Consider the following 16,869-nt stretch of genomic DNA (forward strand, 5'->3'; position numbering starts at 1 on the left):
TAGTTCAAGGAGGATGAGGACGGAGTAATGACCTTGCACGCCCAATCCCCCAGTATCAGCTCCACTCTCTAAAGAAGCCATGAGCTAAATCACATTCTCATCTCTTGCCTCAATTATCCAACCCTTTCTCCTGTTCCCTCAACTCACTGTAACATCTCAGTTACCAAAAATATGCTGACAGGCCATCTGCTCTAGCACTGCTTAATGCAGGCTTCTAAGATATAAAGCACAGTGGGACCTTTTTGAATAATAGATGCTACAGAGAACTGAAGTCGCTTTATTTAGAAAAAGGAATTTTATATGTGACAAATTTCAAAGGACCAGCCTCAAGGTAAAACAAAAAACAACTTACTGCCAAGGTAAAACAGGGGAGAAGTTAAAGATGTATCACATTTTCCTCTAGGTCCGCTCATTGACACAGTATTCACGAGGTGCAGGGCACCGACCAGTTCAATGTCCTCTTCGTGAATGAGATGGTAAAATTCTGCCTGTCTAGTGCAACGGATTTCTCTCGCTACAACAGGAGGAAAACTGTGACTGCCATGCAGGACACCATCCCAGGGTCCACGGCACGATGTTAATCTCACCGTCAGGTCTTCTCCATTTTCCTCTTTCCTGGTCTCTGCCTCGTTCCTTGATCCTGCGTCTTCTTTAAGTCAGCACAGAATAAGACCTAAAAAAAAAAGCCCAAAGGGTTTCTTTATGGAACAGCATCTCCAAAAGGGTTCATATTGTGCAAGATCGTAATACCACACTATTATGCCTGAATGTGTTGGGCGTGATCTCAGTCTCAAACTTACTGCTAACACTCTCCACAGTACTTACGGTGTGTCAAAGGGAGTTTCCTTCTGGAGTTCATAGGATGTAAAGTGTACAAGTAGCTTTCTTTAGCACGAAGAGCGGTGTAATCCTTGAATGTTGTATACACCTGAAAATGCTGCGGGGGGAGGGGGGGAGGAATCTTGATCTGGGCAGCTCTTAGCTAATGAAACTGATCCCACTAAAATAATTGTCATGCTGATGAGCAGAAAACATAGAATGTTATAAAGAAAGTGTAGCCTAATCAATTAAAAATCAAACCTTTGGGTCCTCAAGGACAAGATGCCTGCTGAGGACATATTTACATCCTAACACATTATTTTAAAATATACAGCTAAAAGGTATCAAAATCTTGCAGAAGCTTTCATGCTTTGAACCTTCATTGCATTCAAATCCTGATTCTGGGAGTGCATGAAGAACTACCCGGTGTGCTGTGTTCCCCCCCCCCCCAAGAAGGAAACCAGAAAAGTGACTGGTATCCCAAATAAGGATGAATCCAAGCGAGCAGAGGGTGTGAATACCTGATTGCGATACTTACAGAATGAGCCCACCCCGCATATGGTCCCCAGAGTGTCCTGAAGAAATCTCCTGAAGGAAGAGAAAGAAACCAAAAAATGCAAATTAAAGAATCAGAAAAAAGACAAACCTCGCATCTGCCATCCTCACCCCCTCAGGGGCGCAAGCAAAGGCAGGGCTGGCTTAACTGTTAAGCACACTGTGTAGCTTCTGGGGTTCGGCAGAGCAGCTGCAGTTTAAGCAAACTATAGATCCCGACTGTCACACAAACTCAAAGAACAACAGCAGGGAGTGTGAGTGGGAGATTTTCAAAATGCACAATTTCGCGGATAAATGCCCCAACAATTTGTACACTGCCTTTCGCCTAATGTGCACTGATTTTTGCTGTTAGGGTGCGATAAGTACAAAAACATAATGCACTTTAGGAAAAGGCCCTCTCGGTTCCTTCCATACTGGCCTCATACTCATTTTTAACACCTCCATCTGGCCTTACCAATCTCCTTGTACACTCGTTCTGTCAGGCTCTTGTTCCCTGAGCCCAAGTGGGGAAGGTAATCCCGCTTTGCAATCTGCCACACGTGTGTGTCCACTGGAACTGCCCCAGGTTTATCCAGCGCCATCAAGCAAACACAGTCTGCTACCTAAAACAAGACATGCCATGATTGGCTGAAAACAAACCTATCAATTCCCTCTAATGCTTGAAAACAGAGCTCTCCTGCCAATCATTTGCAAGTGAGAAACATGCAAACGAATGAAGGCGCCTGATTGGCCCAAGCCCTCATTATCGTCCCTGTTTATGAATAATGTACAGCTCTGTTAGGGACAGCTGAATATTGAAAGCAGATGTACAGAGAGCCGCAAGAATGACAGTACTACCCCTAGTACGCCACAACATTACTTAATGTCAGAACCAGAAATGCACAGAGCTCCATAGACCTATTGTGTTCAATAAATAAATAACAGTGGAAACAAACTGCTAGAGTGGCTATTCTGAACATATTTGCAAAATACAGTATTTAAAATCACCAAAACTCTGGTAAATGGCATTTTCTGTACATACTTCCCATGGTCTCATAAAGTTGAATGGCTGCCGCATTCGGATGTCCACCCTTGTACCAGAGATAAGGAAGTCTTACTTTGGCTCCAACACCTGGCAAGGCACAAAGTGCTGCTTTTGCCTCTTCATACGTGCTGGACCGCAGAGTTTCCAGCCAATCTGAGCCATGCTCTTTCACGATTGCCCGTGCACTCTGATTCACAAATCTTGCTCTGTATCCAAAGCCCAGGTCACGCAACCTGTCCTCAGCATCATCCACTGCAATGCATAAGCAGAAAAGAGCATATGGCTGTCAATTTCTGGAGTGCTGGTGACAGGAGAGGTCCATGACCTGTAGCTGAAACAGGAGACTGCAGCTGACATAAGTATCACAGGCAGAAAGCACAGAATAATTCAGAGGGAATAATGCAGGAAGGGAACAGCCTGGTGGATGGAGGAAAGGACCAGTCTGGAAAACCTGATTCCTGGATAAGCTGAGACTGTGGATGCAGCTGAGGCATCACAGCACTTGGAAGGGAAAGGTGCCCCAGGCAGTGTGACATGGTGACACCTAGTGGCCAACTTAAGATCCTTCTGGAACCATGCTATTGTGGACCTTAAGTTGGCCACTAGTTGTCAGGATTTCACACTGACTGGAGCACCTTCCCCTTCCAAATGTTGTGATGCCTCTGCTGCATCCATAGTCTCAGCCAAGAATTCTCCCTGCAATGACTGCGGTAAATGAGGGGACAGAGGGATATATATTCTTTAAAAAGGCATAAACCCTTGAATAGCTGTGAATGTAGGCACAAGTTGCCATACCTCAGAGGAGGCCAGTTCCTACTGAGCTGAAAACTCATAGGACAGGAGAAAATGAATGGCCCAGTAGCTCTCACCAGCCAAGGCTTGCACAGATGGGAAGGTGTAATATTCCACAGAGTCCAGCTGGCACAGCCTTTGGCCAAAAGCTTGGCACAGTCTTTGGATCATGCCTGTGATGCGGGAGATGTGATTGTTGGAGGTACAAATGAAGGAGAAGAGACATTCAGTTGGGTCCTGCCGCAGAATTCGCACTCCTGGAATGAAAAACACATTGTTTGTTGCTCTGGACGGTCAGGTGTATTTTTAAAAAATTCTGCTTCCAGCTGGGCAGGATGAAGGTCTTCTCATCATCGAAGGTCACCTATTGAGTTGACGCTGGAAACAAATTTGATGATATTTAGAAGAAAGATAAAAGCCTTTTTGTTACCTCATTAATTTGATTCTATTTTTTTGACAGAAGCAATTATGAAGGAAAGTATAAGTTTTATTTTATTAAATTGCTAATTTGTGTTCTTTTATTCTTTTTTTTCCTCAGTTTCCAACTTTTATTGTTTTGGGCCCTGTTTACCAAGCCACGCTAGAGGCTTGTAAGCATTTTTAGCACGCGCTAACCGTGTAGATGCTCACAATATTCCTAGAGACGTCTACATGGTTAGTGCACGCTAATTTGCAGCACTCGCTAAAAACGCAAGAGCACATTACTAAACAGGGCCCTTTATGTGATGTGTAAACCAATTTGAATGATATTTTGACCAGGAAAATGGTATATAAATGTAAATAAATAAAAAATAAAAGAGATACCTCTCCCAGAGCGCTAAAAGTGGCCAGCACTATCCCCAGCATGGTTCTTTCCCACGTGCAGAGGCCACTTTTAGCGTGGAAGTAAAATGGCCCAATTTCTCATTATTCCTATTAATGGCCAGGCACTAATTTTCCCATTAGCACTTTCCGACACCTAATCGGTTAGAGCAGAAAACGCCTACGATCTTTTAAGCGCAAGGGAATCGTGCACTGATTCCATAACTACCGTGGGGACAACCGAGCGTGCTCTGTGGTCCTGGTTTTTAACCTGCAGTAAGGCACATATTAGCAGATTAGTAAAAGGACCCCCTGGTTTGTTAATCCCTGCAGTAGCAGCAAAAGCATCACAACACTCACCCTTCATAATGACTACACTAGTAACAGCAGAGAGATGACCCTACATGCCACTCCTAGTCGCCCTATGATCCCCCACAGGTTTAGTTCACTGGTGCGATACCTGGGAACCTTTGAGACACTCTGTGGAAATGAGAGTCTGACATGCCCCAGTGCTGGTAAAGCTCCACCAAGCCGATGTTTAACTGGAAATAATCTTGTAGGATCTCCTGAGCTTCCTTATTGGCTATTTCCCCTTCAAGCAGCTCTGTGCCTGCCTCCAGTCTGAGATGATCTGGTATTTCTTCCTCTGTCTCGTCCTTTACTAGTGCCCCATAGAAACTGTCAGTTTTTATTGGGGTCTTGATTGCACTGGGCCCCTTCCTGCCCCTTTTATGTATTCTAACTTCAGTTGCACCTCTGTTCTCATTGTGGTCCCCTTCTGTTTTATATACAGTGTACCAAATTCGGTCATCCGTTTGAGTCAAGGTCCACACGCGACCAGCTAAGACTCCTGTCCAGTGGCCTGGGCTGCTTTCACTCCACCTGACAAAACAGAAAGTAACAACTTAGTTTGAATTGCGCCTGCATTCAGGCGTGGTTTTGATCTGTACAGTCAGCAGAAGAGAGGATTATCCAATGTCTACCCCAAGGACATTTGATTACCGGAGACTGCACGATGTCACAAGATTGAAGCCAGTCTCCACCCAAGGAAGTTTTAATTCTCCCAAATGCAGCTGCTGCCATCTTGGTACACCTAAAACAATGAAATTGATAAGGCGACAAGCTCCACCTACTGGCTTCAGCCCTCATAACGGGCCAGATAGGCTCATGCCATCTCCTGTTATCAAACCTCCTTGGTCTACCCACACACAAGCACTCTGCTTCTCATCTTCAAAATTCTAATTAGTTCGAAATGATGATATCCACAGCTCTCAGATTGACACCCTCCAACACTGAAGAAAACTTTCTTCACGTTCACCAATGCTAAGCACAAAATTTACACTCCTGAACAATGCTGCACTGAACGCTGTGGCAGACATCATTACTACAAACTTTTTATAACATTTTTGTTAACCTTTACTTTTCTACTGATTTTCAAACACTGACTTGTCTGCACATTCCACGAACGAAACACTGCTCCAAAACAATCTTTACTAACCGGAAGGACTGGCCACAGGATAGCACAAAATCTAATCGGAGCTCAGAGCGTGGGCATGGGATGCTGTGCCAGAGTGCAGGGCAGGCTGAGAGAAGGGCACGATGCTTCATGTTGTTCGCTGTTGAATAGCACTGAATGAAAAAGAAAAAAGTAATTAAGGGGATCTCCTCAGCTCTATCACACTATATACTTAAATGCAGGACCCTTTCTCTGCTGGTACCTGAGGTACCTAGTACCTGTACATTTTTATTTCCGCTGAATCATCTCCTGGGAAATGACAAGAGGGGAGAGAAGCAATGGGACTGAATACAAGAACAGAGTAATTCTTAATTCTGTCTGCTTCAGTCTCATCTCCCACTCCTCCTGACAGTTGCAGGAAGCAGTTTTCAACAGAGCACTGAGAAGAATCAGAAAACATGAAAAAGGATGTGAAAAAATTAGAACAATGGTCTAATGTTTGGCAATTAAAATTCAATGCAAAGAAGTACAGTGATGCACTTAGGGAGTAGAAATCCAAGGGAGATATATGTGTTAGGTGGTGAGAGGCTGATATGTACAGACAGGGAAACCTTGGGGTGATAGTATCTGAGGATCTGAAGGCAATAAAACAGTGTGACAAGGCGGTGGCCATAGGCAGAAGAATGCTAGGCTGTATAAGTAGAGGTGTAACAGCAGAAGAAAGGAGGTGTTGATGCTCCTGTATAAGTCTTTGGTGAGGCCCCACCTGGAGGATTGTGTTCAGTTTTGAAGGCCATATCTTGCTAAAGATGTAAGAAGACTTGAAGAGGTACCACGTATTACATATTATGGACATTTGCTTTAAACTTTGATTGTTTTAATTTGTTTATCCAAACCTTACATGCATATGATTTTCCTTTTTAAATCTAAAGGTGAATCCTAAGGGTGGTTGAACAATTAGGTATAAACTTGTGTTCTTTCTGAGTTTACTTGTTTCGGAGTGCTTTGGGTCCTGCTGATCTGTAAATCTGCTGTCTGGAATTTTGGAAGATGGAAATAAGGAAATAAAAATTAAATTTTGGATGTATTCTGTAGAAGTTGTTGTTTACTTTTGCAATATGATGGATGCCTGTTCTCATGTGTGTATGTGATAATCTTTGAATAACTGCCTATACTTATGGCTATGATTTCTGAACATGTAGCATCATTAAAGGACAGACTTTTAAATGCCCAGTTGTGTGCATATGCTAATTTCAACTTTGTTAAATGTTTCAGACATATCCATCTATTTGCTCCCATGATATAACTGAATTCTATTATTTTGTCTCACTGTATTTTCAAATATAAGCCACACTGAACCCAGCTTTGCTTGGGATGTGTGATATAAATGTAAAAAAATAAAAATCTGTATCCGCCACCTTTTAAGCACACTGCCTACCCACTGGATAGTGATGGCACAAGGAAAGCAAGTTTGGTCCAATGAAGACTAACTCAAAATAACCTGTTCCTTAGCTGGGCCCTAGTATTACCATATTGAAAATGTGACCATACCATGCCTCTGTGGTTAGGTTCCACTAATAAGTTAAACAATTAACTGGCTTTCTTGAAAGGATTATATAAACTTTGGATGAATGACTAGGGACACAAACATAAGAAGTAACTAACTTGTTAGTCTCACTCTCACACACACAAGGATTGACTTGGGCTGCACATACTGCAGCGGGACATGTTTATCCACTCCTACCCTAGCTGAGATAATATTTAACCATCTCTCTGACCTCATGTGCAACTTTCTTCAAATCAATCACCTTACTTTCTAATTCTTCCTACTTTCTTACTCATCTATATGTTACAACTTTGCCTTACTCCTCACTACCAATTATAATGTTCTAGTACATCTTGAGGCATATTTTCAAAGCACTTTGGGAGGCTAAGTTCCATAGGTTTCTATGGAACTTTGGGAGGCTAAGTGCTTTGAAAATGAGCCTCATTGTGTTGTCATTGCAAGTAGTATACCATGCCATACTTTGTATTGTTGTTCAAATATTTTTACTGCTCTAATTGCCTACTGCTCATGTTTGATCTATTCTTACTGTACACCGCCTTGAGTGAATTCCTTCAAAAAGGCAGTAAATAAATCCTAATAAATATCAGCCCTCTTCTGAAGTCACTTCACTGGCTCCCTATCCGTTTCCGTATACAGTTCAAGCTCCTCTTATTGACCTATGTGCATTCACTCTGCTGCTCCTCTCTACCTCTCCATCCTCATCTCTCCCTACACCCCTTCCCAGGATCTTCGTTCACTAGGCAAATTTCTCCTAATTGTACTCTTCTCCCCCATCGCTAACTCTAGACTCTGTTCCTTTTATCTTGCCGCACCTTATGCCTGGAATAGACTCCCTGAGCCATTACGTCAAGCTCCATCCCTGGCCTCCTTCAAATCCGGGCTAAAGGCCTACCTGTTTGATGCTGCTTTTAATTCCTAACTTGTCACCTGCTTGTACCTTTATCTTGGAAGACAATAGTCTTCAATAGTCCCTTCCCCATATGTCCTATCTGTCTGTCCCACCCTTATCCCTTATTTGTCCTGTCTGTCCTATTAGATTGTAAGCTCTCTTGAGCAGGGACTGTCCTTTCTACATGTTAAATTGTGAAGCGCTGCGTATGACATATTTATAGTAGTAATAATTAAATAAATAAATAATACACTTATTTATTCAACATCACAATTCTTCATGTGCAGCCACAAAACAACCTTTTAGGGTGGATAGCGTTCACAATGCGCTCATTTTATTATCGACCAGATAACAAACTATAACACAACCAATGAAGTGCATTAGGGGCTTAAAGCCCATTTAGTTATGTTTAAACAGAAGAAATCTGCATGAAACAAAATATTTTTATTTGGACATATCAATAGAAATCAAAATAAAACATGGAAAAGAAAATAAGATGATACCTTTTTTATTGGACATAACTTAATACATTTCTTGATTAGCTTTCCTTAAGAGTGGACTAACACGGCTACCACACTCCTCTATTTGGACATAGAAACCCACTTGCCCCTGAAACATGTTCAAAAACAGAATAATCCATTTGTGTATCTAAAAGGTAAACAACTACAAACCAGTTGAAGATGTGATTCCACGTATTGACGTCACTTGGTCTCTTGCCGGCAGCACCCCACAGTCGGACGTATACGTACACAAACCTTTTGCCACGTCACGTCACGTCTTCCGCGCCTGCGCGTTGAGGATTCAGGAGGACCATGAAGGAGGCGGTTTGTGAATGTGCCCCAAATGCGCGTCTGTGTCGACCCTCATCGAAGGATAGGGGACGGCAGGCTACCTATGCAGTAAGCAAATGGGGGTTGTTTATGATTGCGGGTCGGGGAGAGGTGGGCTGAGTACACTTACCGAACACTGCCCCGGTAGAGGATTTGGGGTCCCCTCGTGAAAACCCAACGCATAAAAAGGGGCTGGCAAGGCGTCGCCCCGCCCCCTTCCCCTGTATAGTTCCGGTGTTGCAGGCCCGCCTAGCTATGCAAATTGTTTTGTACTGAGTAGTAGTGCTTGCAAATGCAAACCCGTGTAGCAGACAGTGGACAGTGTTCCTTCCCAGTTGGTTTTGCAGGTTTGGGGCAAGGAGGTTTAATAGACAGGAGTGGAAGTCCACTGTAAGCAAGGAAGCCAATTAGGTTAATCTCTGTTTCCACTCCCTCGCGCAGACGTCATCTCTAGTACACTTAAAACAAAAGCAAGCAAACTTGTGAGCCGCTGCATCCACGTTGTAGTTCTTTATTGTTGGTTCATCTGTAACAAGTCTAAAGCTGTTTCAATTGGATACTACTACTACTACTACTTAACATTTCTAGAGCGCTACTAGGGTTACGGTTACGCAGCGCTGTACAAAATAAACAAGGAAGGATGGTCCCTGCTCAAAGGAGCTTACAATCTAAAGAACAAAATGTCAAGTTGGGGCAGTCTAGATTTCCTGGGTAGAGGTTAGGTGTCGAAGGCGACATTGAAAAGGTGGGCTTTAAGCAGAGATTTGAAGATTGGCAGGGAGGGGGCCTGGCGTATGGGCTCGGGGAGTTTGTTCCATGCGTGGGGTGAGGCGAGGCAGAAAGGGCGGAGCCTGGAGTTGGTGGTGGTGGAGAAGGGTACTGAAAGGAGGGATTTGTCTTGAGAGCGGAGGTTACGGGTAGGAACGTAAGGGGAGATGAGGGTTGAGAGGTATGGAGGGGCTGCAGATCGAGTACATTTGTAGGTTAGTAGCAGAAGCTTGAATTGAATGCGGTACCTGATCGGAAGCCAATGAAGTGACTTGAGGAGAGGGGTGATATGAGTGTATCGGTTCAGGTGGAAGATAAGACGTGCAGCAGAGTTCTGAATGGACTGAAGGGGGGATAGGTGGCTAAGTGGGAGACCAGTGAGGAGTAGGTTGCAGTAGTCAAGGCGAGAGGTAACGAGAGAGTGGATGAGAGTTCGGGTGGTGTGCTCAGAGAAGAAAGGGCGGATTTTGCTAATGTTATAGAGGAAGAAGCGACAGGTCTTGGCTATCTGCTGGATATGCGCAGAGGAGAGGGAGGAGTCGAAGATGACACTGAGGTTGCGGGCAGATGAGACGGGGACGATGAGGGCGTTATCAACCGAAATAGAGAGTGGAGGTAGAGGAGAAGTGGGTTTGGGTGGGAAGACAAGAAGTTCGGTCTTGGCCATGTTCAGTTTCAGGTGGCGGTTGGACATCCAGGCAGCAATGTCGGATAAGCAGGCCGATACTTTGGCCTGGGTTTCCGCAGTGATGTCAGGTGCGGAGAGATAAAGCTGGGTGTCGTCAGCATAAAGATGATACTGGAAGCCATGAGACGAGATCAGGGAGCCCAGGGAAGAGGTGTAGATAGAGAAAAGATAGGCAGTGCCTTAAAATTTGGAGGACAAAATAATGTTTTTTAACTTATTGGACAGCTTTTTAATTTATTTGAAAGCTTCCCATATGTAGATATAAGTGTCATGAAATAACAATTGAAAAATCACGAAAACAGCTTTAACAAATTATTATAGCTGGTAGAAACAGCAATTTTAAACTCTGTATTTTGTGTTCATTTTTCTACACTAAAATCTAAATAAATAAATACACTGTATACAATACAGATGGCCATATTTCAGTGAGGATATCCTGTTTGCTGATGGATTCATTTTAACTGTTGTAATCTGCCTTGGGAAGCCTGGTGTTATAAGGATTGGAAGTAAAATAAAACTCTGTTTTCATTGGAGCACATAGAATCACATCTTCGTCTGTTTTGTAGAAGTTTACTTTAGATAAACAAATAGAGTGGAGGAGTAGCCTAGTGGTTAGTGCAGTGGACTTTGATCCTGGGGAACTGAGTTCAATTCCCACTGCAGCTCCTTGTGACTCTGGGCAAATCACTTAACCCTCCATTGCCCCTGGTACAAAATAAGTACCTGAATATAGGTAAACCGCATTGAATGTAGTTGCAAAAAAACTCAGAAAGGTGGTATATCAAGTCCCATTTCCATTTTTCTATTTTGAACATGTTTCAGGGTCCCACACTAGTGTTTTTGAGCCTGAAAAGAGAGAGACTCAGCTGGGGAGGGGAAGCGTGTACCTTTTTGCCTTTCTAGTAGCTGGGACTTGTGTTTTTGACTCTTTTCGGGCTTTCAGGAGAGTGCATCCAATGCCTGCCTAGGGTTCCCTGCTCCACCTGCCAAATCTTGCCTCTTGGGCAGACTGAAGCATTAGGCAAGTCTAGGCAGTAACCTAGGGCAGCAGCAGCTTTGGGAGGGATGGGGGGCTAGTAAACAGTAGCAGTAGTCAAAGTAAAACGATAGATCCTGACAACTGCACAAAGTGAAAGAACCATCAATGTGCACTTTTACGTGCAGGAAGAGTGGTTAGTTTTAAAATAGCCCATTTATGTGGGTAAATGGCTTTCAGAAGTTGGCCTCATTATAGGTGATATACACACACAACAAAATGTAACATTTAAAAGCAATTGTCTTGAGGGAAGGCAGATTATTTATTTATTTGTTGCATTTGTACCCCACATTTTCCCACCTCTTTGCAGGCTCAATGTGGCTTACATAGTACTGTGAGGTGTTAGCCACCTCCGGTGATGAAACAAATACAGAGTGATGTTGTTACAGAACATTAGAGAATCCAGAGAAGAAGAGTGATATATTGTTCGTTGCAGGTTAGGGGCCTGAAAGTTAATTGGGAGGGAGGGGGACATAAGTCTGGAGGTTCACCTGGGGCATCCAGTACTCTTGCACCGACTCTGCCTGTGCGTGTAGGTGGGGGCTGCAGAACAGCTGTGCTGGTGTAGGTTTTTGTCACTTTCCTGATATCATCTTAAGTAGAAAATGCTACTTTTTCACTGTGGGCAGGGAGGTATGTTCTTATCTGCAGCATGGGGGGAGGGGAGCAGATTGCTACAGAAATTGCACAACATCCCTGCGTCCCAATGTCCCTGAGACAGCAAGAGAACTTACTGAGACCTCATAAGCCGTAGGAGGTGGTAAACTCAGTAGAATTGAACATCCCCCACCACAGTAGTCTCGATTATCCATGGTCGGATAATTGAAAAGTCTTTTAACACAGGAAAAGTGGATGAGGGATAAAAGAGAGAGACATACAGAGTGTGAGTTTCAAAAGAGGAAGCAGTAATGAGACGGAAATGAAGCAAGCACAACAACTTCCAAATAGACTGTTTTATTTTCTAAGAACAATATATTTCTCCTTTCAAAATAAATATAAACAAAAGTTTAATAGACATAGAAAGAAAATAAACAAATAAGGTGTAATCCCAAATGCTTAAAAAGGAAATTCTATTTGCAATGTGCAGTGTCACCTAATTTCAAAGGTATCAAAGGACTTGAGAAACGAGCTGTATTAAAGATTCCCGTTAATTCTATTGTAAAAAGGGTCATGATATCAACTTACACTGTAGTACCAAAATTGTTCACCTCCAAAAAAATGAAAAATGGTTTACAAATGAGAATAATTTAAATTCTCCCTACTATACATTATTTACAGTGAGAGGGTAAAGAGGGAATAAGGAGTCTGAACAGATCCTGCTGTGATTGAGAACTCCACAATTGATACATCTAACACAGCTGAATCGCAGTGTGTCCATACTTGTGAGGTCTAACAAAATTGTGACATTTAGAGAAATCTGTGCAAAGCCATAAAAGGTGTCCTGTTGGGTCTTTAATCATACCCACATTAGTACTAAATAGGCTGGGGATTCACTTGTGTGCACAAGACCATAAAGTGGCACAGTAGTAAGTGTAACCAGTTAATTGCTGAATAGGATCTAATCTGTACTGCAAACCATGTAAGCTTGATAGTTAAATTGTACAACTGTAATTATCTCCAAAAGAAAATAACCGCATTATCTTCTATGATGACCCAGGATGTCTGTTACACTTGGAGAAAGACTTGGGCTGAGAATGCTAACACTTTTCCCTTTGAACATTTGCCTTTAAACTTCTTGCATGGTGAGTACTCTGTCCTACAGATTCTGCCAAAAAAAACAAACAAAAAAACAACAACAGACAAACCATGCTGTGCTAAGCTGAGACAGCTACGGCAGGTGGAGCTCTTCCAGTTGCTCCTTTAGGCATGCTGCCACAGTGGGATGTCACACGGCTTTCTCTTGAGGCATGAGTTAGGATTTCAATGAAGAAAAGTTAGGTATGATGCCATCCATACATATTTCTTTTCAAAGTCCAGAGTGCACCTGGTCACTGAAGCCCTTTCTTGTTCAAAATTCTCTTGACTATGTCAATTACAACCTACAAGTCTACCCCTTCCCCTGCTCCACCTTTCCTTAAAATGTAAACACCCTTCTGCTCCTCCCAGAATCCCATGCTGCACATCAAGCCCCAACCTACACTTTTTTTTTAAACTTTCCAGGCCTGAGCTATACTTTCCCCTTTCTTTAAAAACAAGACATTTCAAGTGGTACATTATTGAACAACACATACAAAACAAAAGTCTACAGTTAGGAATCCCTTGTTCACAGTGTGCTCAGACAGAAAGGCTGTGCTGCTTGCATTAGTCACTCTCGCTAGAGTCACTGCTCTGTTCACCCTGCACTTTGTTGCGGTGTTGCATGGCTCGGTGATAGGCAATCTGCACAGATTTGCGGATATTTGATTTTCTGCCTTCCATCATCTTCTCCTTATCTAGATCTTGATTGACACCCAGTGGAACCAGTTTTGTCCGAGGCAGCCACTGCCTATGGTAATGAAGAAATCAAATTAGATTTAGTATGTTAACTGTATTAAGAGGGTGGCAAGGCCCCAAGCATCAGCCTTGGCTTACTTGACTTCAGCCAGTGGCCTAGAAGTGACAAGTTCTAATGCTTCCTTGGTACCTTCCCTCCCTTCCTTTATCTTCACCCAGAAGCCCTACATTTACCAGAGTATATAGGGATGTTTCCATGCCACCTCTAAAAAGATATAGGTTATCATGTTCTTCACATCCTTACATTTTACCAACCCAAGAGTGAAGCAGATAAGTCTCAAACCTGGGTTCCCACAGTTCTTAGGAACTCAAGATCAAACCAGGGAGGAAGAAAGGAAAGTGGAGAAATGTGATATCGGACTTCTTGCAGTGAAGCCATCGATGATTAATAAGCAAAAGGAATGCTTGGTAGTGGATCAGAAAATTCCCACCTTGATCTATGGCTTCTAAGTGAAGTCTAAAGATATTCTTCTTGCACAGTCACCCTCGCCCAGCCTTACCAGGTCCGCTTATTGTCGAAGAAGAGTACGAGGTAGAGATGTTCTCGTGCTTCCTGAGTCATCTGCTCTCCCAGCTTCAGGACTTCAAGAGGGGGTACCGGAATCGGAACACCATGGTGGAACATTCCTTCCCGTGGCATCTTCGGGTCAATGATCTGTCAAAATTTCAGGAAATCGATACTTGGGGATTAGTTCCCTAGGGTTAAGCTCCAGTAATCTGAAACCCAGTGCCCCACTTTCTCTGCTGCACCTGCCTACAGGACAGCTGACTGCCAGTACAATATGCACATAATTTTTCAGCCAGATCCTACTGCTATCCTGGGATGGCCTCTGCCTTCAGCTGCTGCCACTACTGCACTTCCCCACTTTTTTTTTAGCTAAACAGCTGATTTGATCCATACTCAACAGATGGAAGGGGACGGCTCATCTCTCCTAGAGCTCAGCATGGCCTCTTACAGAGCAGCACCTCCAAAAAGATAAGGACAAACCTATTTACATTTCACAGGCCGCACCAGCAGAGGAACTAGTTGTACCACTAGTGGTGGGGCAAGCAGAGCTGGTGGGTTTTCCTAGATAATCTCCAGATGTGGAACTTGTCCGGGTAAGGAAGAAGAAAGAATGTGGAATTGAAGCAGGGGATAAAAGGGGAGAAGGATGGCATGGGAGTTAGACAGTGTCACCCTCCACATCCCCAGAAGCAAAAGACACAAAAACCTCCCCCATACCCTCCTGTTGAAGCAACTGTAACACACACGTACACGAGAGTGTAAAAGGTGCCTCCTCCCAAGCAATCCTGAGTTGGAGACAGAGGGCTTGTACTGCCTTCCCCCTCCCACCCCATTAACATGACTTCCTTATTCCTCCTCCCCCCTTAAGCCTGTAGCAGGATCCCGCATCTAACTACTGCAAAGAAACACCAGAGCAGTGAATGTTAGGTGGAGGCCAACATGATTGCTAAACCACAGAATGAGAGAATGTGGGAACGGCTACCAGCGCTGGATAGGATGGGTATCCACGGCACTTTGCCCAAACCAAGTCCAAGGAATCCAGAGGGGAGTCTTCATCTTCCGACAGCCATCCAACTCCACGGCCAATTCCTTTCCGCACCACTGTACAAAAGACAAGGAAACAGGAATGGAAAACATGATCACGCTCTGTGTGTTGGACATACAAACCATTCACAAGCCGACTGGTGTGAAGGTGGCTTCCATGTCTATCCTATTCCAAGAAGTATTTAACAGTCATACAAACGCAGAATAGACTATTGTAATAGTGTGTTTTTGGTCTGCTCTAATGCTTCTATGTGAAGTTTACAAATAATTCAGAGTACTGCTGCCAGGTTAATTTATTTTCTGACTCTTGTTTCAATAACACCATATTTGTTGGATTTATACTGGCTGCTGGTGGTTTAAATTAGGGATTTTAGTTGTTAGGACCTTGCACGGTGAGCCTCCGTATCATCTAGTGAAGCTGGTAAACATCTCTACTAGTTATAAATTTGGTTTTTATTATATTACCCACCAGTGCACAATGTCAGCTATCAGAAACAGTTGTCTACTTCTATCTCTTATAAAGCAGTAACATTCTGGAATTCATTACCAGTAGAACTTTGAAGGATACATAATTATTTACTTTTCAGGAAATTGTAAAAAACTGTCTTATTTGGAAATATTTTAATAATTAATGGGGTTTTAAAAAACTTTTTTATGTTTATTGTATTTGTAAATGCGACTGATTTGTACTATCTGAACATATGGTTCACTCTTGACTTTTGTGGACTTCTTAGAATAATGGTGTTAGTGGGATGTAAGTCCAGTGCAAAGTAAAATGATTCATTCTTCATAAAAATGACTCAGTGAGAGCAGTTGTATACTCTGATATGCACAACAGCTGAAAAGCAAGAGGAGAAGGAATGGCTGGTTATGCTGTTTGTCACATTTTTCCCTATCAGATGTATAATTCATTTTCTGAACTCTTCTCTTCCAGCTGATACAGTAAAGCCTCCTTTTTTGTGCACCACAGTCGCATATAACCATGGGAGATGGGCATAGCATCCTCCAAACTCTAGAAGTTTATATTTGAATGTAACTCACCTTGTGCTACCACTGAAAAAGGTGAGAGGCTAAGCAAAATCCAAAGAAATTAAAATTGTGGCCCAGGATTCAATGTTTGCATCCCAGAGGGCCCTGTAAGGGGTAAAGCTCTTTGTTTCACATTTGTCACGGCCATCCAATCTAGCTGGGAGTACTCACTGCCATGGCCAATGCCTCGTCCACCCCCTGCAGAGTACGACTCGTTCTCAGTGCCAGACGTGTCTTCGCTGCTGTCTTCTGGAAAGTTCACACGGGAGAACGATGGTTTCCCTCTGCCTTGTTTGGAAGGGGTAGTGCTGAAAAGAGAGATGATGAATAGAATGTCCAAGGATTAATTTGAGTTTAATATTCCCTTTAAAACTTGTGTGATCAAGTGCCTGCAACAAACAATTTTTTTATAATAAAAAAAGGAGGAAAAGACCTCAGCTGGCTTCGGCTGTGCAATGTGAAGCGAGTACTTTCTTTACTTCACTTCCTCAACATAGTGGGACATGTCATATTTTCAAAAGCATCTATTAGCGTTGAAGCAAATGGTGATATATGAAGAAGCCATGGGAG

The 16,869-nt window shown here is 43.1% G+C and overlaps 2 protein-coding genes across 8 annotated transcripts in view; both read right to left on the reverse strand.

Annotated features, from left to right (window-relative positions):
- Positions 1-257: 257 nt before the first annotated feature.
- OGG1 (8-oxoguanine DNA glycosylase) lies at positions 258-8,978 on the reverse strand. 5 transcript variants are annotated; one of them, XM_030208174.1, is made up of 8 exons: positions 8,864-8,978; positions 5,490-5,620; positions 4,452-4,873; positions 3,268-3,447; positions 2,472-2,650; positions 1,829-1,976; positions 1,358-1,407; positions 258-673 (listed from the first exon to the last, which is right to left on the reverse strand). In XM_030208174.1, exons 2-8 carry the CDS (start codon positions 5,597-5,599, stop codon positions 590-592), a joined length of 1,173 nt encoding a protein of 390 aa, XP_030064034.1. In that variant the 5' UTR covers positions 5,600-5,620; positions 8,864-8,978; the 3' UTR covers positions 258-589. The 5 variants fall into 5 exon arrangements, with proteins under 5 accessions (XP_030064034.1, XP_030064033.1, XP_030064029.1 ...); XM_030208173.1 differs by having other exon boundaries at positions 4,746-4,873; positions 8,864-8,942; XM_030208169.1 differs by lacking the exon at positions 8,864-8,978 and adding an exon at positions 8,575-8,660.
- A 4,391-nt stretch (positions 8,979-13,369) lies between these two features.
- Positions 13,370-16,869, reverse strand: part of BRPF1 (bromodomain and PHD finger containing 1) — a 36,517-nt gene continuing 33,017 nt past the window's right edge. For all 3 annotated transcript variants that reach the window (XM_030208167.1, XM_030208168.1, XM_030208166.1), the window contains 4 exons: positions 16,471-16,607; positions 15,209-15,327; positions 14,219-14,373; positions 13,370-13,710 (listed from right to left, as the gene is read on the reverse strand). In XM_030208167.1, the coding sequence (XP_030064027.1) occupies positions 13,527-13,710; positions 14,219-14,373; positions 15,209-15,327; positions 16,471-16,607 (595 nt within the window). In that variant the 3' untranslated portion in view covers positions 13,370-13,526. The remainder of the gene's footprint in view (positions 13,711-14,218; positions 14,374-15,208; positions 15,328-16,470; positions 16,608-16,869) is intronic.

This window comes from Microcaecilia unicolor, chromosome 6 (assembly GCF_901765095.1).
Source record: "Microcaecilia unicolor chromosome 6, aMicUni1.1, whole genome shotgun sequence".
NCBI lineage: Eukaryota > Metazoa > Chordata > Amphibia > Gymnophiona > Siphonopidae > Microcaecilia > Microcaecilia unicolor.

What these genes read in the sequence shown, in the direction of transcription:
- OGG1 (XM_030208174.1), bottom strand. Translation starts at nt 5,599, where the DNA reads ATGAAGCATCGTGCCCTTCTCTCAGCCTGCCCTGCACTCTGGCACAGC. An exon ending in AGTGTCTCAAAGGTTCCCAG is followed by an intron (nt 3,448 to 4,451) that starts GTATCGCACCAG and finishes TTTTCATTCCAG; the next exon opens with GAGTGCGAATTCTGCGGCAG. An exon ending in ATGCGGGGTGGGCTCATTCT is followed by an intron (nt 674 to 1,357) that starts GTAAGTATCGCA and finishes TTTTTTTTTTAG; the next exon opens with GTCTTATTCTGTGCTGACTT.